This window comes from Gadus morhua, chromosome 2, assembly GCF_902167405.1.
Source record: "Gadus morhua chromosome 2, gadMor3.0, whole genome shotgun sequence".
In the NCBI taxonomy this organism is placed as follows: Eukaryota; Metazoa; Chordata; class Actinopteri; order Gadiformes; family Gadidae; genus Gadus; species Gadus morhua.
In genome coordinates this window covers 24424989-24451973 of record NC_044049.1, presented here as the reverse complement: position 1 = coordinate 24451973, position 26985 = coordinate 24424989, and the positions used below count along the sequence as shown (strand labels likewise).

The 26985-nt window shown below is 50.5% G+C and overlaps 1 protein-coding gene across 3 annotated transcripts; it reads left to right on the top strand.

Annotated features, from left to right (window-relative positions):
• LOC115558726 (RNA binding protein fox-1 homolog 2) lies at positions 1 to 26152 on the top strand. Of its 3 annotated transcripts, none has more exons than XM_030377141.1 (14): positions 1 to 134; positions 566 to 912; positions 6800 to 6850; positions 9928 to 10125; positions 10330 to 10515; positions 11334 to 11387; positions 11850 to 11942; positions 19418 to 19523; positions 21048 to 21119; positions 21235 to 21376; positions 21911 to 21959; positions 23661 to 23758; positions 23861 to 23939; positions 24197 to 26152. In XM_030377141.1, the coding sequence occupies exons 2-14, from the start codon at positions 664 to 666 to the stop codon at positions 24239 to 24241; spliced, it is 1422 nt and encodes a 473-aa protein (XP_030233001.1). In that variant the 5' UTR covers positions 1 to 134; positions 566 to 663; the 3' UTR covers positions 24242 to 26152. The 3 variants fall into 3 exon arrangements, with proteins under 3 accessions (XP_030233001.1, XP_030233009.1, XP_030232993.1); XM_030377133.1 differs by having other exon boundaries at positions 48 to 222; XM_030377149.1 differs by having other exon boundaries at positions 47 to 912; positions 19418 to 19505.
• The last annotated feature ends 833 nt before the right edge of the window (positions 26153 to 26985 follow it).

Sequence of the window (26985 nt, the reverse complement as noted above, 5' to 3'; positions counted from 1 at the left end):
CGTGAGGTGGGCGTGGCTTGAGGTGCTGCAGGCCGCAGCCGGACCCTACTGCTGCAGCCAGAGATCCGTACTCTCAAGACAGACCCGAGCAGCAGAGGACAGGGAGACGAGACACTCGGAGCAAGGGAAAGGTGGTAAGGAAAACCTGGGATATTTTTACATTGACTTCCTAAACGTGGAAACGAGGCGAGGTTCTGTTTGTTGGCGCTAACGAACTAGAAGGTAATTAGTAAAAAAGCAATCCACATTGTTTTGTATTGGCTCCAGTGTTTTTTCAAGCAAGACACATTTATGTGAGGAGCTAGCGGAATGTGTTGCTAGCAGGCTAGCTAACGTGAGCTGGCTAATTAGCTTTTCAGCCATCCCAAGATTTGGGGGGTTTGTGTTTTTCGCTGAGATATACCTCCGTTAGAAAAAAAGGAAAAAACACAGGAAAATGTCCACCGAGTTACTGGGTCCTGCTTAGACGTCCGACCCAGCCAAGATGTCATACTATAGGGCGCACACTCATATCTAAGTAATTTAGAGCTTAATGAGCATCTTCAACACCCGCACCACATCATAGGAACACCGGGCTCTATTGTTGCTGTCGAGCCGGGATACCTTCCAGTCCGAACGGATAAAAAACAAGACTTTCTGGTGGAGAGACTGTCTGCCCCTCCGATGTTAATGTCGACCGACGTTGCATCTATCATACTGCCCGCTACCCGGGGGATAATGGACCTGGAAAGGGACATTGACACCACAACCGGGCCGCATGCGATCGCGCCTGGGGGGCCGGCGACAGTGCGGGGGATGAAGAGAGGAGACCCCGAACCCGACGCCCAGCCAACCGCAGTTCTGGTGGACCTCGCCGCGGCGGACTGCAAACGACCGCGGATAGACGGGACCGGGGTCGCTGACGTTGGCCAGGTAAGGGGCGAGCATGGACACACACACACGGGGTGTCTTTGTTACCGATTCGGGGTTCGTAGCCCGAAGTGTACCGTTAAAATACAACACAACCGGGTTGATTTATTTCAAGTGAAATGGAGTTACTGTATGTCTGTAGCTACTACTGTTACTGTCTTTCAATAAACACAGCACATCTGTGCAGCACATGATTTATCAAAAATCATAAGCTAAATTGGGGCAATTGGTTAGTGCCATGGCTGTGAGCCAGGGCATGGTGAGTAGTGGGGCCGTGGCAGACAAAGGTAACCTGATCCAGGCTGCTTTATGACAGACGCTCCGCAGACAGACCGGCTGCTCGGAACGGTTCTGTAAAACAGTGGAGGCTTATTTTGATATGCACGTAGAAGAGATGAGCGTTTCTAGTAATGATAATGACTCAAGGTGTTACATCGGACATAAGGGGGACCCCCTCCCCCCTTGTGTGGCTAGGTGTTTGGGTGAGGGGGGGGGGGGGGGGTTACGGGGAAGACAAAGAATAGTCTGAGGGAGGCCCCCATCGACACACGCAGGCAGGTCTCACCGCGACAGCATCCCTGTCTGTAGAATATGACGGACTCCTCTCGATCTTCTTTTGTTGGGCTGCACAACCCTCGTCTTCATATCCCCCCCTCCACACACACACACACACACACACACACACACACACACACACACACACACACACACACACACACACACACTCTCTCTCACCCCCCGGCTATGTATCTGGGGGCTAATTGACTCCCAGTTCACATGTTTCCAGACATCACCACCCCTCCCTCTCCCCCATCCCTCTCTCGCTCTCTAGTATATCCCTGCCCCCCGCCCCCCATATCAGTGGCAGTAAAGAGGCTTTGTGTTGTGTTAAGCAGATCCCAGATCATTTAGTGGAGGGCATTAGGCTGATCGCTTTAACGGGCCTGAGAGGGTGTAGCAGGCTGGTCAGCGTCCTGCAGAATCGTGAGTGTTTACTTCCACTACCAGTCTGCGTTGAGAAGCCACCGTGGCTCTGCCATGGGTCTCTCTCTGCGCCAGAGCAGCCGTTTATATGGTTTGGGAGTGCTCCTCCAAACGTCCCAGAATGTAGTGATTCAGGGACATCAGTGGATCTTTATAAGATACTGTACACATAGTGGATTCTCCTCAACTAGTCCGACCGGCGGTGAGAGTCAACTACGGTGACTGTAAGACACAGAAGTGTGTTTCACAGTTTGTGGCAGACTGAAACAGGTGCTGTGGGTCAATAAACCAGGCGTCGTCAGTAGATGTGTTCTGCTGATGGTCCAGCCCTGTTGGTCGGGGTTAGGGTGAAGGTAGTAAAACATTTTTGTTGTTTACAGTAAAGTGATGCTAGAGGATGGTCGATTTATAGTCATTCCACTCTACATAGGCAATCTAAGGACTCAAAATAGTATTTAACGTTTATAACACTTCATTATTATAATATATTAACACATGAATTAATGGATGTAGTGGTGAAGTCAGTAATTAGCTTGTTGTTAATAGTAATTATATTTGTGTGTATAGTGCATGGATAGATTATACAGATTGAGGAATGGATAACGATTATATATTGTTTCTGTGTGTGGAATTGAGTTTGTATATTTATTGATTAGACCTATATGGTGTGTTATAGATTTTATATTGGGTGTGTGTATAGATTATATTGTGGGCGTGTGTGTATAGATTACAAGGTTTGTTTGTGTTGGTAGAGAATATGGTGTGTCTGTGTGTAGATTAAAGTTTGTGCGATAAATAAAAAGACAAAGAATATGTGTACATTCTATGATGTGTGTGTATAGATTATAACACATTACAAACCCGATTGTGTGTGTGTTTGTGTGCAGATGAAATAGTTTGTACACTGATTAGTGCTGTTCAATGATTTCTTTCCAGAGCTGCGTAGTGACCTTGACCTTTGAACTCACTGTGATTAGCTCCACACACTGCTGCTGTTACCAAACCTCTCTCGACCACTCTGTTCCTCTTTGCCTGCTGCTGTTACCCAACCTCTCCAATACTTTCTCTCTCCCAGCTGTTCTCTCTCTCTCTCTCTCTCTCTCTCTCTCTCTCTCTCTCTCTCTCTCTCTCTCTCTCTCTCTCTCTCTCTCTCTCTCTCTCTCTCTCGCTCTCTCTCTCTCGTTCACTCTGTCCCCCTGCTTGATGATGTCATCCAACCCCCCTTGATTAATTTGCTTAGCCCCTCCCCCACAGTTGCCCCCAAACTGTCGCATGTACTCCATCACACAAACACACACACACAAGCTAATGTCAATTGATCCTGTCTTCAGCTCTCCCTCCGCCCCTCTCGCCATCTGTTGACCTCATGTCTCTTACCCCAGAGAGAGAGAGGGGGGAGGGGAGAGAGAAAGGGTTAAAGCAAGAGAAAGGGGGAGAGATATAGGGTTAAAGAAAGAGAGAGAGAGAGACGGGGGAGAGATCAAAGACAGAAGGGGAGAGGAAGGTTTTAATGGATAGAAATGATCTAAGTGCAGTGGATAAAGAGAGAGAATTCAAAGTTGTGCGTGTCAGCAGGACGGCTGCAGAGAGAGGGATCAGGTTCAGCTCTCTGCTTCAGACCCCTTAAGAAAATAATCACATGAAATTCTTAAAGTCTGACTCATTGCCTCCATCTTCTCTCGTCTCCTTCTCTCGCTCTCTGTCTCTCTTTCTCTGTGTCTGTCTTTCTCTCTCTCTCCCTCTCTCTGCTTCTCTCCCTCTCTCGTCCCCCTCTCGCTCTGTCTCTCTCTCTCTGCTTATATTCGCTCTGTTCTTTTTCCTCCATTTGCTCTCCTCTCCAACCCCCCTTTTTGCTCGCCCAGACAGAGTGATTCCAGATGTTGCTAAATTCCTCTCTCTCTGCCTCTTGCTCTCTCACCCTTGTTTTTTCTTTCTCTCCTTTTTCTTGAATCGAATAACATTTTCTTATTCTATTCTTTTCGTCCCTTCGTTCTCTCTTCCTTATCTTTCTTTCTTCTTGTTAGCGTTCTTTCTTTCCTGTTATCTTTCTTTCCTCCCCCTCCCCCACTTGGGTCTGTCATTTCTGTGCTCTGTGGTGTAATTTGGGTTTAAGATTCCCCCTCTGGTCTCTGCAGCTGTGGTGGAGCCGGAGGAGGAGTCCCACGGGCTAACCATGGGGTTAACCCTACAACTAGCCCTCCCTTACAGCTAGCCCTGCCCTAGCTCTCCCTTACAGCTAGCCTTGCCCTAGCCCTGCCCTAGCTCTTCCTCACAGCTAGCCCTGCCCTAGCCCTGCCCTAGCTCTCCCTCACAGCTAGCCTTGCCCTAGCTCTCCCTCACAGCTAGCCCTGCCCTAGATCTTCCTCACAGCTAGCCCTCCCTCAGAGCTAGCCCTGCCCTAGCTTTCCCTCACAGCTAGCCCTGCCCTAGCTCTTCCTCACAGCTAGCCCTCCCTCAGAGCTAGCCCTGCCCTAGCTCTTCCTCACAGCTAGCCCTCCCTCAGAGCTAGCCCTGCCCTAGCTCTTCCTCACAGCTAGCCCTCCCTCACAGCTAGCCCTGCCCTAGCTCTTCCTCACAGCTAGCCCTCCCTCACAGCTAGCCCTGCCCTAGCTCTTCCTCACAGCTAGCCCTGCCCTAGCTCTTCCTCACAGCTAGCCCTCCCTCACAGCTAGCCCTGCCCTTCGGCACCATCCCCCCCCCCCTCCGTCGTACATTCACTCCCAATAAGGCACAGCCCAGAGTGGTTTACAGCGTCCATACAGTGTACACTACATATAAATATGTTCCATATGAGTGTGGAGCAGAGCGGCCCCTCTGGGAACAAGGCACGAGGGGAGATTGGTTCCAGATGAGACAGGAAGTGGACGGAGACAAAGAGAGGGCTGTTTTCTCACACACGCACACACACGCACACACACACACACACACACACACACACACACACACACACACACACACACACACACACACACACACACACACACACACACACACACACACAGTGAAAGGTAGTTCCAGTGTTCATACGTCTATTCTTCTGCTTGCATTCAGTTTTTCTCTTATTTTTGATGAGCTCCCTCCTCCCATCCCAGGAGTATGTGGTTGTGACGGAGAAGAGTATCACATTCTCCTGGGGTTCCCCATTTTATCTGGTGTGTGTGTCGGGCTGATGCCATTGCTCTCTCTCGCTCCACGCTCTACTCCACCTCCTCCTCTATCTCTCTCCCTGGCAGACAATGGCCTTCTGGAGGGACGCGCGTGTGTGGGAGGGAGGGGGCACGCAGAGAGACAGATATAATCAAATTAAACTAAATTACCAAGCAATTAACCACAACACTGGTTTCCAGGGTGTAGGTCTGTGTGTGTGTGTTTGTGTGTGTGTTTGCGTCCATGTGTGCGTGATTCCTTTTGTGTGGCTTACAGGTCCAATGCTTGACCCAGAGACGGGGGTGAAAATGGCCCTAGTACTCCCAACACAAGTTGGGACAAGTACCACCCAAAGTACTTTATTTAACTACCTTAACTTTAGTACTTCTTAAGGGACCCTAACCCTGCAGAGTTTAATGGGTGTGTTTGTGAAAAGTCGGCCTAATTCCGCTGAATAGCAGCGACGCGATCAGTGCCAACTGCCGGCCGCAAAACCTGCTATTTTGTCTGAACGGATACGCCGATTTAGATATTGTTTTATAGGATTCGGCCAGTTGGTTCGGACCCCGAGATAATTGTGGACATTGTGGTTGAAACTGGGAAGTCGGCTAGCCTTTGACAGCCATTATATTCCAAGAGTGTTCAGCAACTCCCATTGCTGAACCTTGGTTTGTCCAACACAAGTAAGCGCCTAAGAACTGCACACAATCAATCAAACAAATCAACAGGGTTCGATTCTTTGTTTTCACACCACCGGGCCTGCTCACATCCAACAGCTCAATCTCACATACTTCAATCGGAGGGCCGACGCAAAAGTTCTGTGGAAAGGCAGAGGCTGCGTTATAGAGGGCGTGATAATTCACTATTTATTAGTGCAGAGCACCATTCAATAAGTAACGAGGGGGGTGCGTAGGAATTTTTTTTTAACTGATTGGAACGCAGCCTAAACATTCACTTCTGAATCAATATTAGAGGCTCAGTTCCCGGTTGTAAGAATGCACGAAGTACAAGACTGTGTCAACTGCACACTAATTTCACCTTCTCCCCAGTGTGCCGGTTCATTGCAAACCGGTGAGTTGAAACAATACGAAATCCAGTCAAATCCCAAATGCACCACCACATTTAACATAGAACAATTCTAACCGCTAGCAAATCGGTCTCTCTTCTTGAAGTCGTGAGCGACGCAGTGATATGTAAACAGAATCCCGATGCTGCGTTCAAATCGTGTGTTAAAAAAAAACCATGCTGTGCTATGCTGAGCATGATGATCCTTAATGATACGCACTCTACCAGGAGAGCCACTATCTTTGGGGCTTATCTGATTGAGGGCCTCGGCCTAAGTCCGTGACCGTGCGCAGCTGCAGGTAAACACAAAATCAAAACCCTGCGGATATGTTTGTTTGGGGGCAATATCGAGGAAGCTACCTAGCCAAGGCAGTTAGCTTGTGCGTTCCTGGGTTGTTGAAAACAAAAATACAGCGGGGAGTGGCTAGTTTTTGCTAGTAGTAGTCTTTTGAAAGATTTTAAATGTCAACAGATGGACATCTGCCCAGTTGCGAAACACATCCACTCGGTGAGAAGGGAGGTAGCTGAACATTAATCACGGCTAATTATCTTCCTACCATGGACAATTTCTCCAATTAACCTCTAGTCTTAACAAACCCGCAAAATTCCTGAAGCATAGTGCAGACTTTACGATGTTTGTTGTTATTATCTGTCGTGACCTGACCCCTGTCTCTGTTTTGTCTCTCTCTCGCAGAACAACGAGCCTTTGAACCCTGGTCTCCATGGTTACCCTGCTCAGAATCAGGTAAGAGCTTAAAAAAAATCCTTGACCCTTTGCAGAGGTGGCTTTCAAAGTAAAGTTAAGTCCAGAGACCCTTCAGTGTGTAGAATGGAGAATGTACCAGTGCAGGCTAACTTGCGTGTACACAGTTGGAGCTAGCACTAGGCATGCTAAACATGTCGCCAGCATGGAGTGTAGTAAATCTGGTTGTGTGCTTGTGTGTGTGTGTTTGTGTGTGTGTGTGTGTGTGTGTGAAGTCCCGCTCTCTACCACAGCAGGGCTGAACCACAGGAGGGCGTTGCCACACACACACACACACACACACACACGCACACGCACAAACGGGGGGGAGGTGGGCCCATGTCAACACCACCATGTTTACCACGTGGGACGAAGTAGTTCACCTTCAGTGTGTGTATGTGAGACCTAAATAGCGGTGGCTGTTCAGACCACATAAATGAGCGGGGTACAGACACGTGCACACATACTAGTGCTACACGTGCGCTGCCCTCAGCACTGTGGCTGCCTCTCGGCAATGCATGCAGGGAGAATACTCAGATGAAGCCCTGCCTTCTCTCACTCACCCAGTCCCTCGCTCACTCTCCAACTCTTGAAAAACGTGCAGGTCAATGGTTTCCATGTCTCCTGGAAAACCTTGAAATAACAGAAACGTATAAATTGGTGTGTGGCAGGCTGCCACTGCAATGCAGCAGCAGTAAACCTTCATGCTGCAGACAGACGGGAGGGAAGTGGGGGTGGGGGAGAGAGAGGGAGGTGGGGGAGAGAGAGGGAGGTGGGTAGGGAGAGGGAGGTGGGGGAGACAGAGGGAGGGTGGGGGAGAGGGAGAGGGTGGAGAGAGGGAGGTGGAGCGAGAGAGAGGTGGGGGAGAGTCGGAGGCGGAGAGAGAGAGAGAGAGAGAGAGAGAGAGAGAGAGGGGGAGGTGGTGGTGGACGGGGGAGGGAGGTGTCGGACAGGAGGAACGTGGGAGGGACAGTCGGGATAAGGAGCAGGACGACAGGAAGCGACCGTGGTAGAGGTTATCGGTTGATCTGCTGTGGGGTCTGGTGTTGCTTTGCCCTCCTGGGCCGCCAGTAAGAAATCTTCTGGGGTGTTAGCATCCTCCTGCCACCATCGTCACCGTCACTGGGCAAACACCCTCCTTAGAGGACTGTCCGATTCGACGAGGTATATAACGGTCAAGAGAAAAATGGCTATCGGTAGATATTTTGTTTATTGGCTTCACTTTTGGATATTTCTGAAACTTGATGCAGAGTGCGGTTTGCTTAAATATTTGTAACGTTTTTTATATGTTTGATATCCACTTTTTCTTAATTTGTCTCATGCGTGACAGCTGTGCTTGTCTCTTCTCAATAAAAGGCGAAAAAAGAAAGTGCCTTTCATTTGTATTTGGTTGACAGGGTTATCCAAGAGCAGTCATGAGGCCTGCAGTTATTCTGGGAAGACATTTCTTTCATTGAACCAACCGAATACGTACTATATCGGGTATCGCGTATCTTTACATAACATTATCAAGATATGAAATGACCAATGTTGCGATAAAGCATTTTGTCCATATCGCACAGCCATATCTCTTCCGGCCTCATATCCGGTAAAGAGGTCACTTCCTCTCCTGCGGAAATAAACCATAACAAACCTAACATAAAAATATTCATAATAACTAACAATAATATAATGTGATGAGATGTAATCCTCATCCTAGGTGTACTAAGTTGAGCGCAGCGAGGCGAGGGTAACATTGGAGGACAGTTAGTGATATTACAGCCAGGGCTTCCCTTAAACTGCTAGGGTTATTGTGTCCTATAATTTCCCTCTGCTCCTCACCGCTTCTATTCATCTTGATTCTTTCTCCCTCTCCAACATCAACCCCCACCCCCCCACTCTCTCTATCACCCCTCCTTCTCCACTTCCTATCTCCCCCGTCTTCTCGTTCCACCCTCCTCTCTCCCCCCCCTTCTCTTCTTCTTTCACCCTCCGCCCACTTTTCACACACTTTAATCTTCACATCTACTCACATGGAGAACTGTAATTAGGCATTTTGGATTGCAGTGGTCTTATGGTAGCCATCAGCATAGAGCCCTGAGTAGGACACACACCCGGTTTGTGGGTGAGGGAGGGAGTGAGGGAGGGAGGGAGGGAGGCGGGAAAACCCCTGCTATGTGTGATTGCATGCTGCTTCATGTCGCTGGCCTACAGGTCCATGCGAGCCGGCCCAGCCCTCTATAACAGCAGCAAGCCTCCAGGCAGGCATTCCTTACTTCATTCATAATCACCGTCTCCCTCTCGCACTCTACCTCTCTCTCTCTCTCTCTCTACCTGGCTTAAAGGTCTCTCACGATCAATTACATTTAAGGGCTTCACTATTATTGGCACGGCGAAGGCATTTCTTATTCACGGAGCAAAATGGAAAGGTTGACAGGGTTCATGCCTTGTGTTGCACAATAACAGGCTTCTCCCTGCATGCTACCGCTGATGCTCTTCAGTTTTCCTCATGGCATTGCAGCACTGCTAGGCTTTGTATTCGTAGATACATTTCATTCGTGAGGGGCTCTGGATATCGTTTGCGAGATGACTAACTGTAAAATGTAAATGTACTGGTTGTACCAGACACTGCATATTACGAACAATCGGCTGTTGCTTCTCTCTTTACCGCGTTCTTCCCCGGTCTCCGTCATCCTCCTATCTGTCATATTGCCTCTCTGGAGTCCCTCTCGTGCCTTATATCTCACTCTCGCTCAAGTCATTCTCCCCAAACATCTTCCTGCTCATATGTGTATCAGATTTTTCAGGCTGAATTATTAAAGTGTTTGCTGTAAATATTTAATGGTTGGTGGAGTGAAAACGCACGGCTGCCAGTAGAGATGGAGGGAGAGGGATTAGGGGGGGGTTTGATTGAGCGATGAAGGCATAGAGGGGGTGGAACGGTTGGGTGCGGCGCTAGGCGGTGAAAACTTGTTGGTTTTACTTGTATATTGGATTCTTCTGGCTCACAATCGATGACGCAAACCAAACGTGTTCTTTAACTATCGATTCTAAACCCTTCTCCCTCCCTCCCTCCCCCCCCCCCCCCCTCTCTCCTTCAGGACTCCGCGGCGGCGGATAGCTTGGTCGCCGCTGCACCCTTTTTGGCGTTCCCCCCTCCGGCCCCCCCGCAGAACGGCGTGGCGGGGCCCGAGTTCGGCTCCGGGGCGATGTTCGTCGCCGGGGGACCGGCCGAAGCGGGAGGCGCGGTCCCGGGTGGCGCACCCATCGCCGCCGGAACCCTCTGCATCAACAACAACGTGAGCACCGCACCAATCACGACGTATGCAACCGCCATGTGGCTCAGGAGCGGGGTCAGCGGGTTGACTGGGAACCGGAAGGTCGCTAGCTCGATCCCCCCGGAACCTCCTAGCTGAGTGGTGTCGTGGTGTCTCCCTGAGCGAGACGCCTCACCCTGGCTGCACCCTGACGCCATAAACCCTCACCCATCCCCCCCCTACCAGGTGAAGCCAGAAGAGGCGTCCCAGCTGGAGCTGCCGGGGGCCCCGTGCGAGGACGTGGGAGCCGGGGCGCTGGCCCTGGTGGCGGTGTCCGACGGGGACTCCGAGCCCAAGGGGACCCCCAAACGGCTGCACGTCTCCAACATCCCCTTCCGCTTCCGGGACCCCGACCTGCGGCAGATGTTTGGGGTGAGCAGGGTTCCTTCTCCTCACTCCAGGGGTCTCCTTGGGGACCCTTCGGTCAGCTCTAGGGGCCCATACTGATCACAGATGTTGTCTACAGTTCAATATAGACCCGAGTTGTCCAGTTTCTTCCCAAATTCCCCATGATTGACGTACTACTTTATAATGGAAGATAATAAAGATAATTGTTTGTTATAATATGAAACGTCATTTTAAATTATATAAAGATTAATTGGCCTATGCGCTTTTTGAGGAACAAAATGATGTTCAATGAAAGACGCTTGTCTGGTTTGTAAAGACCTCTGGTTTTACATCTGGACAGCTCTTACATTTTTGGAGATGAAGTCATTGTCTAATGTCCTGATAAAAATCAGCCATGATGTTTTGTTCAACTCACCCCCATCTTGTGGTTTAGATGCGTTCCCAGGCGCAGTTTGCGATCAAGTTGCATCCATTTTGTTCCAACTGACGGTTTAGCAACTCCCTAAACAATATCTTTATTTGGTCCAACTAAGGTATGCATGATTTGACAACTGCCTGGAATGGTATCTATCTCCATTAGAGTCCATGATGAACAAATCCACTATCAGTTATTGAAACGCCCCCTCCTGCAACCACCCTGAACTCATTACGATGAATTATGAGACTGCCTATAAAGCCTTCTTCACTCAGAGGTTTACTGGCTCCAAGTCAGTGAGCTTGTGCATTAGCATGTCAGAGGAACATCGAAACATGTGGATTTGGTCGTTTCTGTCGTTGTTCCATTGGGATATGTTCCTCGTCGTGTCGCCCAGTGACGGTTTCCTTCTCCTGTTCACGCTCAGCAATACGGGAAGATCCTGGACGTGGAGATCATCTTCAACGAGAGAGGATCCAAGGTGAGCGCCCCGGCGTTAATCTCCCGAATAGCCCTCGACCACCTCCACTCAACCCAATCCTCCTCCTCCACACACTGCCTCGCTTTCGTCTGTGATTATTTACTTTAATTAAGTTTTGACTGCGAATCCTTAACCTTTTCCAACCCAACTCTTGCCTAGCTGTAACCGTACTCTATAAACCATTACTAAACTTAACCCATCTCCCAGATGAAACTCTAACTACATCCATGTATGATGGGCTCAGTAGAGGGGTAAAGGGGGTGAACCCCTCTCTCTGTCCACCATGTATGCCGGGTTCACTCGAGGGGTGCAGAGCTCCACTAGAGAGGTACACGAGACGGTCACAGGGGTTGATTCCTCCCTAGGTCCGCCGTGTCCTAGATTCACTCGAGGGGGTACGCTAGATGGCACAGGGGGCGACCTCCCTCGGCCCACGTCGTCTAACAGCTCTGTGTGCCGTAGGGCTTCGGCTTTGTGACGTTTGAGACGGGCGCGGACGCAGAGAAGGCCCGGGAGCGGCTCCACGGTACACTGGTGGAGGGGCGCAAGGTCGAGGTAATATACCCCCCTCTCTCCTTCTCTCTGTCTCTATCTCTCTCACCCTCTCTCTTCTCTGTCTCTCGTCTCTCGTCTCTGTGTCTCCCCCCTCCCTCCGCCCTCTCCCTCCCACCCACGCATCAGAAGCATTGCCTGGCTGCTGATTGTGCTAGCCATCTCCCCCCCCCCTTCCCATCACTCACGTGCTTTGATCTGTCCTGCTGGGTTATCGTTCTTCTTTAGGGGCTTTTGAGCATAACGCATGCTGGGTTGCCTTCTGGAATACGTTTTTGTCGCGCTCAATCTCAGCACGCATGCAGTCTTCCTCTCTTCCCTCATTTTCCTGTCCCGCCGTCCATTTGGGCGACGTTCCTCCGTTTGAACGGGTGTCCCCTGTGGTCTCGCTAAGCACCCGAGGACCCGCTCCTGGCCCGTAGCTCCGGGGGGCGACTGCAGCACTAGCATGGCTCTTCTCTTCGAGCGTCCCACTTTGGTTTCCCTTCATTCTTTATCTGTGTTTGCCGTCAGGACGCGTTGGGGAGAGCAAGTGCATGGCGCTTCTTTCAATTTCGTTTTAATTTGACGTTTTAAGTATTTGTGAGTGGCGAGGACGCTGCGTGCATGGCCTGTCCTGGTCGGGTCATCATCATGGGAGAGTCAACATCTTGCATGACGGACTGGGCTGGTTGGCTACACTTTGTGGTGTAGCAGTGGGACCGAATGACCTCCACCTGCATCCATCACCCCCACTTCTGGCCAATCAGCAAGCTGAATGAATACTCGTAGATTCTGTCTAGCCAATCAGCAAGCTGGATGTATAACCTGCACACCCCCCCCCCCCCCCCCCCCGCCCCCCCCTCCCCCCAACAACCTGAAGGGGGGGCACCCCCATCGGTGTCATCTTAGCATCAAACTATTCTTCATTACCTCCTGTCTCCATTTCTCTCACTTTATCCTCTCTCTCCCTCCTATCTCCCCCAATCTTCTCTCTCTCTCTCTCTCTCTCTCTCTCTCTCTCTCTCTCTCTCTCTCTCTCTCTCTCTCTCTCTCTCTCTCTCTCTCTCTCTCTCTCTCTCTCTCTCTCTCTCTCTCTCTCTCTCTCTCTCTCTCTCTCTCTCTCTCTCTCTCTCTCTCTCTCTCTCTCTCCCCCCTTTCCTCACCCCTCTCTGTCCTTCTCTCTCTATTTCGCCTTCTCTATCCTCTCACTGTCCTGTCTCTCCCGCTTCCTTTCTCCTCCCACTCTCCTCTCTGCAGTCCCTCTCCTCTCCCCCCTCTCTCTCCCTCCCTCCTCTCGTCTCCTCCCCTCTCTTCTTCCTCTATCCTCCCACTCTCCTCTTACCAGTCTCTCTCCTCCCTCTCCTCCCACTCGCCCCTCCCTCTCTCTAGTCCCCTCCTCCTCTCTCTCCCTCTCTCCCTCCTCCCCTCTCCCTCGCTCTCTCCCCCCTCTCTCTCTAGTCCCCTCCTCTCTCTTTCCTTCCCACTCTCCTCTCTCTCTCTCTCTCTCTCTCTCTCTCTCTCTCTCTCTCTCTCTCTCTCTCTCTCTCTCTCTCTCTCTCTCTCTCTCTCTCTCTCTCTCTCTCTCTCTCTCTCTCTCTCTCTCTCTCTCTCTCTCTCTCTCTCCCCCTCCCTCCCTCCTCCCCTCTCTCTCTCGCCCTCTCTCTCTCCTTCCCGCTCTCCCCTCTCTCTCTCCCTCCTCCCCTCTCTCTCTCTCCTTCCCGCTCTCCCCTCTCTCTCTCTTTCCTTCCCGCTCTCCCCCCTCTCTCTCTAGTCCCCTCCTCTCTCTTTCCTTCCCTCTCTCTCTCTCTCTCTCTCTCTCTCTCTCTCTCTCTCTCTCTCTCTCTCTCTCTCTCTCTCTCTCTCTCTCTCTCTCCTTCCCTCTCTCTCTCTCTCGTTGGTTGTGTTGCTGCTGTTGTCCTGCATGCTTTGGAGACGTTGAGTCACGGGCCGGTGGCGCGGTGTGGTCCGCTGCATGCAAGCTGCCCTCCAGATGTGGTGTCAGGTTCTAGTCACGTGTTCACTGCATGGGGGTGCGTGTGTGTGTGTGCGCGCGCGAGTGTGTGTATGGGCGCTTGCGTGCGTGCGTGCGTGTCTGTGTGTGTGCAGTGCATGGAACAAAAGGGCTAACATCGGCCGAACGATGGGTCTATTTTTACCCCCGGTCTTCTCCCAGGGGGGGGGGAGAAGGGGACTGCGTCTGAGCGGACATGTTGTTGCTGTTGTTCCTTCTCGCTTGGATTGGTCCAACGATTTCAGAGTTTGTTGAACTACGGTTTCAGGCGGAGCTGGGGGGGGTGGGGGGAAGTCTCCCGGTACTTTCATAAACTCTGAAATACGAGCCGACTCTGATGGGTGAGGCTTCTGATTTAACATTCTGTCCTAGAGTGTGGAAATCACGCCAGTGCTTATGTCTGTGGTCTCCGTCCACCAGCATGCTGTGTAGCGGGGTTTGCATGCCTGGTCGGTATCTAGTCTGCTTCCACATGCTGGGACTAACACAGGTGGACACTCGGTCCTGCATGTCCATTGTTTTGACTGGTTCTTGGTGAAGACGGGCTTTTGGTGACGGGTCTTCTTGGGTTTTTTTCAGTTGTTTTCGGCATGAACTCTTCTGGAACTGTGTTTCAAAGCCCTTCTCCGACACGGAGTCGAGAAGCTCAGCTTGTACTTCTTCACAAAGAGTCTGCCAGTGTTTACGTTGCATTCATTGGCTGTTGTTATTTTCTTAACTCGAGCCAATAGGGGGGTTTGAAAGGGCTTCTTCCTCGTAGTTTGCATGTTTGTAGATCACTGTATCGGTGTGCATAATCACCTCCCAGGGTTTAAGTGTCTCGTTGTATCATGATGTATAGAAAATGTGTTGTTCCTGTTAAGTGAAAATGTATTTCTCTTTGTCTGGAATAAAACTCTGCGCTTTGAAGAAGTCAGTTTCCTGTGCGCTTCCGATATATCCATGTAAGTGGCCCAACTCCAATTCACTCCAATTCCTCCTGTGTGTCTATATGCTGTGTCTATATCTATATATACACTCTCATTTCATCTGCACAAATGTTTGAACAGCCCCTAGGCTCCTGCAGGCCTAGACATGGAGAGGCCTGCTCTGTGTACTACTGCATCCCCCTCCACCCTGGACTGCTCTCATGCATGTGTCCCCCCCAGGGCAGAGCTTCTGCCCCCCCCCCCCCACCCACCCCCAACATGTCTGTTAGGGTTAGCATGTAGTCCGGTAAGGTAGTGTTAGCTTGTAGTCCGGTAAGACAGTGTTAGCAAGTAGCATTACCATATAGTCTAGGGAAGGGTGTTGCAAATTAGCATCCGCTATAAGCACTAAGCTACTTGCATTGGATGGCTGTTCTCAGTTTGTGACTGTACACCATATCTGTCCCTATCAAATAATCCATAAATAAATAAGGTAGCATTAGCATGGAGTCCGGTAAGGTTGCATTAACATGTAGTCCGGTTTGGGAGGATAACATTCACTCTACTAAAGCAAGATGGGGAATCGGTCGTAAGTCTGTACCAACTCATTTAGCCCGGCCAGGACTCATTCGGTCTGTGTGTGCGTGTGTGTGCGTGTGGTTGATGGCTTACGGGGTGGCCAGACTCCTCCACGGCGCAGAGTTTTGGTCTGATGGGGAACCCAGGCGTCGGGGGCGCGACGCGGAAACGTCTCCAAACTGGCATGCATGCGTCTGGTTTGCGGTGGGCTGCTGTAGACTCTAACGAGGATCACTTCTGGATGCCCTCACCACCCCCTGCATGGGAGGTCTGTGGTCTTTGGGCCGAGGTGGCAAGGTGTGTCTGAAGGTAACCTGGTCTCGCATGAACCACTTCAACGGCAATCCAGTCTGGAGGAATCCAGGCTTTGGCTCTGCACATCACGACGGCAATCGTTTTGTTGTCACGAAACGGGACACTTATCAACCTCGATTGTGTGTCGGTTTTTGTGAGATGATGAGTCAACACGACATGCTGAGCTGCCGGGCTGGTCCTGCTTCTGCGTCCCGGTCTCTCAGAGCATCGCTTCCTGGTGGGGTCTGGGCCTTGCTGTCCATGGGAACCTGGCAGTCTTGTGTAGTAGCTTGCATGCTTCGTCACCTTAAGATGCTATCTTACTACATTTGTGCGTCCGTCGGGAACAACTGTCCCCCCGCTGTCATTGTCTACTAATTTGTGGACTGTCTGTCTGTCTTTACCCCCTCCACCCTACATGCGCATCGTGTTTGGTATGTCCTAGTGAACCACTATTCCATTGTGTCGTTTGTCTGTATCTTAGCCCGGTGTCTTCCTTCTCCTTCCGTAATCTGACTTTCAGATCCACTCCACTTGAAAAACACGCTTGCTTGGACTGGGGAAACCTTGAGCGCTGCTCCTATGAAGCCTCAGGGTTTAGCCGCACCTCCTAGGAACGCACCGCTTCTTTCCGGATTTATTTATCGGATGGCGTACACTGCTGTCGGCGGGCGAGAGCTAGGCTGCCGCGACTCGGCGGTAAAGTGTGGAGGACGCGGTTGGGGGTAGCTTCTTATTCCCTCTAAAGTGGTCCACAGCAGCCACATGAGGTAGGCATGAAACAGCTCCGTCTCTCCCCATAACCACAGCGGACTTAGGGGGGGGGGGGGAGACCTCTCCAAATAGCTCAGAACCCTTGTTTATCTGCCTAGCCCCGGCTGCTTCAGGCCTTTTGCTCATTAGCCGTAGCCGTGAGAGTTAGCATCCCTCTGTGCGGCCCCCTAATGGGGTCTTCAGACGGTTTTGGTGGAAGTGTTTGCAACTTTGATTTTGTTGGTTTGGTTCCGTCATTTATTATATATTTTTTGTTTCCCTGATGACTTCTTTGTGTTGTTGTCAGTCTCCACGGTAACCCCTCGCTGTTCCTACGGTAACGGTAAGTTGTGAACAAACGTCAGTTACTGAAAAGCCCCCCCCCCCCCCTTCCACCCCCCCACCTCAAATATTGATTGTGATTAATATCATTAATACAAAATATAATGATTGCACCCATTCATGCCCCTACCTTATGACGTCATTGTTGGATATTTATATTTTATTTGATACTAATCTTTAGTCTAACACACACACACACACACGCACACACGTACACACACACACACTATACCGCTGCTCAAATCCCCCGAAATCTGTCTGTGTCGTATGAAGCTGAAGACACAGGAAATCTAACCGCCCTATCAGACCTCAGCCTTCAATAAGGTACGCTCTCTTCTGCTAGCCCCCACCCATCTCTTCCTAACACCTGACTGGGACTGGCCAATCACCGTCTTGCACACACTCACCTAGCGGCCACTAACTGCGGAATTCAGCATTCAGTTCCCCCCCCCCACCCTGCCAGCATCTAATATCAAGATGAAACAAAGATGGCCGCTTGGTGAATCAGGCACAATAACCCTCCTCTGGAGACAATCTGTGGGCTTTCTCTGATTAATAATAATTTCGGTAATGAATTAATCAGTTAGGAACATTGCGAGGATGTCGAAATCACTCTTATCCTTCTGCGAGGGGCATGTTCATATATCAACAGGGGAATGGTTCCTAATGTCCTGCTCCACTTCTTCAGCAAGTTGAACCTGTTTCATGTGCACATTAGCGTATGCGTAGAATAAGTAAACAGCATAGTGGTAGTCGGCCCTTATAAGGCTGCTGCAAAGCTTTTCTACGCAAGTCGCTAATCTGCACATCGCGCTTGCTTCTCTCGACAAGAAGAGAGTACTGATTCATGGGCGTGTTGTGGAAAAAAAAAACTGCAGTCGGCAACATCAACAGGCACTTGAACTCTGCTACTGCGGAAAGAGCAACACGCGAATGAAGCGCTACTCTTTAACGGCAGAACATAGCTGTGCATGCGGTGGCCCTACGTGTTGATGGATCCAAAGCATACCGCTTGTATCCTTGGAGAACGATGGGTGTGGTGTGACTGCATCAGTGACCTGCCCCCCCCCCCCCCCCCCCCCCCGGGTTAACCTCCCTGTGCTGGCTGGGTCTGCTGCGGACACGTCTTCCTGCGTCGGTTTGGTTCGGCTGCAGTAGTACCAGTCGTCTTAGTACCAGTCGTGTCTGACCCCTGCTCATCGCCTGACACTGTCTTTATCGTTTGTTTTCATTCGTTCTTCTTTGGGAATGAGGACGGCTCTCTACTCCTCCTCTTCCTCCCTCTTCCTCCCTCCCCCTCTCTTTCCCTGTTTCACTCTTCCTACCCCCCCCCCACTTCACATCCAGTCTGGTTTCCAGGGGAATGGTCCCCCAATCTAATCTCTTGTGTGGAATGATGTCACATGCCGTGGTCTATTAACATAGTGTGTTCTTTTGTACAAAATACTTTTTTCGGTGTTGCTTTGTGTGAGATGATTCTCCCCCCCCCCCCCCCCCCCCCCTCTCTCTCCTCACTCTTCATTCAGTCTTAATGTCCCTACACCATGTAACATATTCTTAAGGTTGACTCTGTTATCATCCCTCTCTCCCCCCTGCACACTCCCCCCTTTCCCCCCCCCCCTCCCCCTTCCCTCCTCTGTGTTTGAAATCGGAGTGCTGCGTTTTGATTGGTCTCTGCACTGCACCAGAAGCTTGCTGATTGGCTGTCATTTTTTTAATTTGATATTGTTTGTTCATTTGTTCTCTCACACCTGGTGATCAGTATTTGGCTGTGTGTGTGTGTTTTATTTATTTTCCTTCCCGGTTCCGTGTGTGCTCGGTTTATTTGTGGTTTAATTTGGGAGTTGTTTGGGCGCGTTGGTTGGTGAACACCCTCGATACTCTGGATCACATTGAGGTGGTGGTCAGGGTGGAGGGCGAGTGGTGTCCAAACGGATTGATTCATGGACTATTACACCTGGAACCTTATTAATCCTTTTCAGATTGACCCTCCATGCTGGTTTCCTCATTTGCATGTTCCCTTGTCAGAGGAATGATTAATACACAAACACGCGCACACACACTCTCCACACGTCTAATAACATGCTAACAGTACACGTGCATGACCAAAGATAGAATCCACCTCCTATCCTATATGCCTGTCTACATCTCTCTCTCTCTCTCTCGGTCTCTCTCTTTGTCTCTCTCTCTCTCTCTCTCTCTCTGTCTCTCTGTCTCTGTCTCCGATTCTCTCTCTACTGGCAGCTGGCTTTTTTCTAATGGTGCCCAATTCCCAACTAACACCCCCCCCCCCCTCCACACACACACACACACACACACACACACACACACACACACACACACACACACACACACACACACACACACACACACACACACACACACACACACACACACACACACACACACACACACACTACCCTGTTGTCGCGCTAAAGGTCACACCTACACAAACAATCACACCTAGCACCCACCACCAAATGTCTGACTCCTGGTACATCTAATCAACCTTTGACCTGTGGTGTGTCTGTGCATGCCCGTGCTCTCAGCGTTGTCTACCACCTCTGCGTTGGGTCTTCTGCGTTGACGTCTCGTCTGTTTGTCTGCAGGTGAACAACGCCACGGCCAGGGTGATGACCAACAAGAAAACCGTCTCCCCGTACCCTAACGGAGAGGCGCTCAGCACCTTGCCTTATGGTGAGCAGCTGAACCTAGGTAGCTAAACACAACGCACACCATGCTTACCCCCAACACAACATGCTAATTATTACAACACACACCATTCTAACCCTAGCTAGCTCAACAGAACACGAACCATGCTAACCCTAGCTAGCTCAACAGAACACGAACCATGCTAACCCTAGCTAGCTCAACAGAACACGAACCATGCTAACCCTAGCTAGCTCAACAGAACATGAACCATGCTAACCCTTGCTATGTCAACAGAACATGAACCATGCTAACCCTAGCTAGCTCAACAGAACACGAACCATGCTAACCCTAGCTAGCTCAACAGAACACGAACCATGCTAACCCTAGCTAGCTCAACAGAACACGAACCATGCTAACCCTAGCTAGCTCAACAGAACATGAACCATGCTAACCCTTGCTATGTCAACAGAACATGAACCATGCTAACCCTAGCTAGCTCAACAGAACACGAACCATGCTAACCCTAGCTAGCTCAACAGACCATGAACCATGCTAACCCTAGCTAGCTCAACAGAACATGAACCATGCTAACCCTATCTAGCTAAACAGAACATGCACAATGCTAAACCTAGCAGGTAGCAAGCATGCTAACCCTAGCTAGCTAAACAGAACTTGAACCATGCTAACCCTAGCTGGCTTATCAGAACACACACCATGCTAACCCTAGCAAACTAAGCAGAACATGCACAATGCTAACACTAGCCAGCTAAACAGAACATGAACCATGCTAACCCTAGCTAGCTCAACAGAACATGAACCATGCTAACCCTATCTAGCTAAACAGAACATGCACAATGCTAAACCTAGCAGGTAGCAAGCATGCTAACCCTAGCTAGCTAAACAGAACTTGAACCATGCTAACCCTAGCTGGCTTATCAGAACACACACCATGCTAACCCTAGCAAACTAAGCAGAACATGCACAATGCTAACACTAGCCAGCTAAACAGAACATGCACCATGCTAACCCTAGCTAGCTAAACAGAACATGCATCATGCTAACCCTAGCTGGCTAAACAGAACATGCACCATGCTAACCCTAGCTAGCTTAACTGGACATGCACCATGCTAACCCTAAATAGGTAGTGTGCAGAATGCACACCATCAAATTGAAAGTTTAATTGAATGTTAACAGGTTTACCAACCCTGTATAGCAGTATAGCCAGTCCTGCTAACGCTCTTGTTCTCTCTGTGTCTGTCTGTGTGTCTGTCTGTGTGTCTGTGTGTGTGTGTGTCTGTCTGTGTGTCTGTCTGTGTGTCTGTCTGTGTGTCTGAATCTCTGTCTGTGTGTCTGTCTGTGTGTCTGTCTGTGTGTCTGTGTGTGTGTGTCTGTCTGTGTGTCTGTCTGTGTGTCTGTCTGTGTGTCTGAATCTCTGTCTGTGTGTCTGTCTCTCTGTCTGTGTGTCTGTCTGTCTCTCTGTCTGTCTCTCTGTCTGTCTCTCTGTCTGTGTGTCTGTCTCTCTGTCTCTCTCTCTGTCTGTCTCTCTGTCTGTGTGTCTGTCTCTCTGTCTGTGTGTCTGTGTGCTAGCGGCTGCAGCTGCTGCGGGTTGGAAGCTGAGTCCTATGATGGGGGCGATGTACGGACCGGAGATCTACGCAGGTAGGCTCACCCTCACCGCTCAGCTGACCTCACCAGGCAGCCAATCGCGACCTCCCCCACCGTGTGTGTGTGTCCTACACCCTTCTCTCCTGACCTTCGACCCCTGCTCCTCCAGTTCCCGGCATGTCGTACTCGTCGGCGGCGGTCGCGGCCTCCACCGCCGCCGCCTTCCGGGGGGCGCTGAGGGGGCGGCCCCGCCCCGTCTACAGCGCCGTGCGGGCCGCCATGCCCCAGCCCGCCATGCCCACCTACCCCGGGTAAGACCCCGTACCTTAGCATCCTGTGGCCTCTTACCCCAGGGGTCTCTGTTGTATACAGGGGACGGATTCACCTAGACAGCGATATATGTTTTTTTCTCTTTCTTCTGACCGATGTACTTATTATAAGTCGCTTTGATAAAGGCTTCCGCTAAATGCCCTCGATATAAATGTAAATGTTATGCAGATTACATAGCTCTCATTCCTGGTCTTTCTGCGCTGCTTGCCTCCCTTTACTGCGGTCTGAGAGACGGCTTCATTGTTTCTCTTTCTTTTGACAAATGTATTGTAAATCGCTTTGGATAAAAGTGTCTTGTAATTGTAAGAGCTACCCTGGATAGGATCTACCGACCCTGGAGAAGGCTTGTCTAGCCTGGCAGTGGACTAAACTCTCTCTTTGTCTCTCTCTGTCTCTCTGTCTGTCTGTCTGTCTGTCTGTCTGTCTGTCTGTCTGTCTGTCTGTCTGTCTGTCTGTCTGTCTGTCTGTCTGTCTGTCTGTCTGTCTGTCTGTCTGTCTGTCTCTCTCTCTCTCAGTGGCCTGGTCTATCAGGATGGTAATTTCTACGGCGCAGCTGAATTATACGTGAGTCCCCTTTCCGCTTCTCCCTCTCATCCTCTGCCCCCCCCCCCCCCCCCCCACCTGCACACGGTGCTGGTGGTCTCAGAGACGGGGGTGGGCTGATGATGTGTTCTGTGCAGGCATGACAATGGCTGTGTGTGTTCTCTCTATAGACTAGCGTTTCAGGCGTCTGTCTTTAGCTCCCCAGGCTCAGGTAGGGAACCCCCCTCCCTCACTGACCTCTCCCCCCGACCTCGACCCCGCGCCCTAACCCCCATGACCTCACCCTACAAGGACGCCCTAACCCCCCCTACCGGCCCGCCCCCTCCCCGGTGTGATGTGCATGGTGTTGTTCAACTAACAGCAGCTCGAGGTCGGGTCGTAGCACTAGAACAGCTCACCGAGGTCCGCCTCCACTAACCAGTTGGTTTGGTGTGGTTTGACCCGCATAGGCCTCTCAGAGGTCCTCTCCCCGTGTCTTCGGTGTATGTAGTAGCTTTGACTTCCCGCTAAATGACTAAACACGTAATAGGGGTGAGTGTGTTTAAGATCCACATGCTAGCAGATCCCCCGCCCTGAGAGCCCATCAAGACTCAGGATGTCCTGCATGGCACACACACCTGCGCCCCAGGGACATTGAACTGTGTGTGTGTGTGTGTGTTTTGGAGACGTGTCTTAACTCCTACACGGTGTGTGCGTCTCTGTGTCTAACCCCTCGGGTACGACTCTGTGCAGTCTCTCTGTAAATCTCGCTCCTAATCGATTGGCTCTGTGGAGGGGCGAAGCGCCTGGGCTTAAAGGCCGACCGCCTCTACAAACTAATTACCGCTTCACAAGATGACGACAACATTGTGCTCGTCCGTTCATGTCCGCATTTCCGTACTATTAATTGATATGTTCCATAATGAATATAATACGAATCTAATCGATGAGACGGAGGTCTTTCAGTCTGTTCGGTCTGATTACGCAATGTACTCACATGCGATCGTGACTAAACCTGCGTAGATAAAAAGAAGGTAGAAGTGTTTGACGGATGACGGGTTTTAAGATGCACGTGAATGCACCGCTCACGCGGCACCGATCAATTTAGAACAACGGAGAGAGAAATGCTCTTCAGGGCCGACGGAGTGAATCATTCCCAGCAGGGCGTAGCAGCTGCCGTGGACACAGTTTGCGTTTGGATTTTTACAACATGAAGAAAACCGATTAAATCAAGCATTGCTGTGGCATCCATCATTAAGCTCCCACGTCGTCCTAATGACATGTCCCGCTGTTAAAACACGCCCTCTCCTCCCGACACGACGATTAGACTTCTATAGATCCGAGGTCAACCCCCGGTAACGAGGCGGGTGTGTCCTGGTCTCAGTGACCACATTGATGTGCGTCAGTGTAACGTCATGGATGTGTGCTGGTGGGACTGATGGCATGGATGCGTCGGTGCGTGCGTAGCGACACGGACGTGTGTCGGTGTGTGTGTGGGTGTGAGTAAGGACATGGGTATGTGTCGGTGTGTCTCGCTCCCTAACCTTCTGTAGAGTGAGCTGCCCCTCTCCCACCCTCTCATTCTGATACTTGTGTGTTTTCGTTCATCTGTACATCGTATTCTGCCGCACTAACAGTCGCACTATTAGCTTCTGCGGCGCTGGCGTCAACCAGTTTAACTGACTGTGTGTGTGTGTGTGTGTGTGTGTGTGTGTGTGTGTGTGTGTGTGTGTCTCTCTCCAGGGAGGCTATCCGGCCGCCGCAGCAGCAGCCGCCGCCGCGTACCGCTACGCTCAGCCGACTGCGGTTGCCGGGGCAACGCCGGCGGCCTACAGTGACAGGTGAGCGTCCCTCGGGAGGCGTCCCGTCCGTCTCGTCGTCAGCCTCCCCGCCGCTCCGCTCGTTCAGCGTGGATAACGGTTGTTTGTGTGTTTGTTGATTAGTTACGGCCGGGTGTACACGACGGACCCCTACCACGCACTCGGCCCCGCCGCCGCCGCCGCGTACGGAGTGGGAGCCATGGTGAGACGCACATGCAGACACAAACAGACACACACACACACACAAACTCTCAATCACTCACTCACACACTCACACGCAGTACACACGTGCACATGGATACACACACACACACACACTCTCTCTCTCTCTCTCTCACACACACACACACACGCACACGCACGCACGCACGCGCGCGCGCGCACACACACACTAACTATGGATACTATTTGGGAGCGCTCTTGGTTGTAACGGACTCTTGTGTTTCCTGTGTGTTCTAGGCCAGCTTATACCGGGCAGGATACAGCCGCTTCGCTCCGTACTAAAGCCCCCACAACCCCACCCATCCATTCAACCACCCCACCCTCCCTCCTCCTCCTCCACCCCCGACCCCCCCCCCCCCCCTTGATCGACGATACTCCAAGTCTGCTTTTGTTTCAGTGTTTTTTTATCTCGTTGTTTTTTGTGTCCCGGAACGAAAAAAATAAACGGAACGGAGAAAAAACGATCGACGAAAGACGGAACGGAAGTCGTGCACTACGGGCCGGGAGGAGGAGGAGGGAGGAGGGATAAGAACTGAACTACACAACCCCGCCGTCAACAGTACACTACAACTCCGTCAGCTGGACTGCAGTCTAACCCCCCCCCCCCTCCCCAAGGGCGGGGGGGGGGGGGGGCCATCAAGGAGGAGCCACAGACACACTACGGTCCTGAAACGACCCCCTCCACACGCCCCCAACACCCCAACGTCCGCACCATTCAAGACCGGAAGCTAAAGACTGATCTGCACTACCTCCTCCTCCTCCCCCTCCTCCCTCTCCTCCCCCTCCTCCTCCTCCTCTATATAGACTATATTTACTACACTTAGTATTACAAGTATTACTCCACTACAACACTACGATCTGACCTGTCGATCGTCCCAGGGAAACCCGACGCTCCCTGTTTCCTCTTTCCAACCGGAGCCAGCCGATTGGCTCAGGAGAGACGGGACAGGTTGCACTAAGTAACACACAGACTAGAACCCGCCCACCTAGGGAGGGATCAGCCAATGAGAGCCTGGCGTGCTGATGAACGCTGGTTTAGCGCCATGTTACGCACAAGTGTACGCGTGCGCATGTCTCTGTTTGTGTGTGTGTGCTAGAGTGTGTGCGCGTGTGTGCTCGTGAGTGTGAGTGTGTGTGTGTGAGTGTGTGTGTGTGTGTGTTCGAGAGTGTGTGTGTGTGTGCCGGCCCAGTGGACCACACTACACCCCGTTTCCTCATGTATCCTCATTACCGTGACGATGGTCTTTGGGCTTCCAAAGACTACCAGGGAAAGAAGCACATTAGCTTGTTTCTGTAAGATTTTTTTTATTTCCTTGTTTTATCGCCTCTCTGCGGGTCTCTACATTTCACCTCAGCTGAGGGTTAGACCTCCAATCCTCCAAATGCATCGTGTGATGAACTGGACTCTTTCTTCATCAGTAGATCTCGCACTGCGTCTGCCCCTTGCCTCCCCTAGAGGTCTGTAGACTGCCCGGGTCCCCGAGAAGGACCCTGTAGGACTAGGGACCAGGACATCAATCATTGAACCCCAACATCCACACCTAACGTCCAGACGGCTCTAGACTCTTTCTGAAACCGCAGAACTTCGCTCGCGGCTAGTGCTCCAGGGAGCATTTAAGAAGTCGAAGACTTTAAACCGTTTTATTTCGGATTTCCTGCATACATTTCCTTTTTTTTATTTAGGACTATTATCACGAGTAATCGCAATGCATGCATGTGTGTGTGTGTGTGTGTGTGTGTGAGGAGGAGAGGAGCTTTGCATGAACTTAAATCCTAGTGCTGAATCAGAGAGAGGTGGAGGGGTGTCAGGGCAGGATGAGAGAAGGGGGTTGTGAAGGTACGCAGGGTATCTCGTAGAGCCATTGACCTCTTGGGGGGGCAGTCCCTTTGAGATGGTGACCTTTATCAGTACTCCCGGCCACCTGACCTGACTCTCTTCCACCCTGTCTTCGTCCCGGTAGATGTTTGTCTACGGGGATCTTCTAAGGGTTTCAACTGCATGTGGGTTGTTTTTTTAATTGTTTTACATGGTCACCATGTCTATACCAATATATTGAGGTGCGTTTTTGTCTTTTCAAAAAGTGACTTGTTTATTTGTCACCATGTTATTTCTGCCATTATTGTATCTGCCTTTATTTTTTCATGTCATTGTTATTTGAATGTACATAGCCTAATAAACTCTTTGGTTTTTAATGCCGTCTGGTTACTCTTGCTTAAGTCAATATTTGCAAATGGGAAATGTACCTTGGGTAACTATAGGAGTACTATTTCTATCAGTGTAAACATTTAAACGTTTTAGCCTGTGAGCGTATGACCTGTGAACGAACATAATGAATATACCTTTGCTGTTTCGGTTTGATCTTTTCATTTTTTTCAGTAAAAATATTAAGTCCTAAAGTTATCCCACAGGAAGCTAGAATTGCTACACAAATGGTAGTTAACATGTTTCCATTCATTCCCATTACAACGACAGATTTATGAACTAGAAACATTAATGTCGGAAGAGTTTCCTGAAGATATGAAGGGAATTATTATTACTATTTATATTATTGCAATGGTGTTAACCGCTGTTAACTGTTCCTCCATGTTAAACACTCCGCCCGTTACGGAGCGATATGATCTTCTAGACTGGAGAACCCTCACTGGAGTCATGAGCGTGAACCGGCGGAGGTGATAATGGGTCTTAATTCACAGGGGGGCAATTGGCAATTTGTAGGCATGAGCTCTCTGAGTAATTGAAGAGGGACTAATTGAAAGAAGAGATTAGTCGGTCGTGTGAACGGGAACATACATGAAGATTGCTTTGCACTGTTGGAAACATTTGACCTTTCTGACATCCACTTACCCCCGGCCTGAAACATATCCACGTGCCGTCAACCTTTAAGGCTGAATTCCTTTTTGTAATATGCGATTGAGGGTATTGTTGTTTTCTTTCAATATGTGACTGTTTTGAAGGAATATAATGATCGCATAACATCACAATTTTGCTCAAAATCATGCTCTTGCATAAAGACGAAGAGCACAGC

Excerpts from the sequence above, each read along its gene's own strand:
- LOC115558726 (XM_030377141.1), top strand. The coding sequence starts at position 664 with ATGTTAATGTCGACCGACGTTGCATCTATCATACTGCCCGCTACCCGG. Across the intron at positions 19,524-21,047 it reads TGGTGAGCAGCTGAACCTAG|CGGCTGCAGCTGCTGCGGGT; the intron begins GTAGCTAAACAC and ends TCTGTGTGCTAG. Across the intron at positions 23,759-23,860 it reads CCGGCGGCCTACAGTGACAG|TTACGGCCGGGTGTACACGA; the intron begins GTGAGCGTCCCT and ends TTTGTTGATTAG.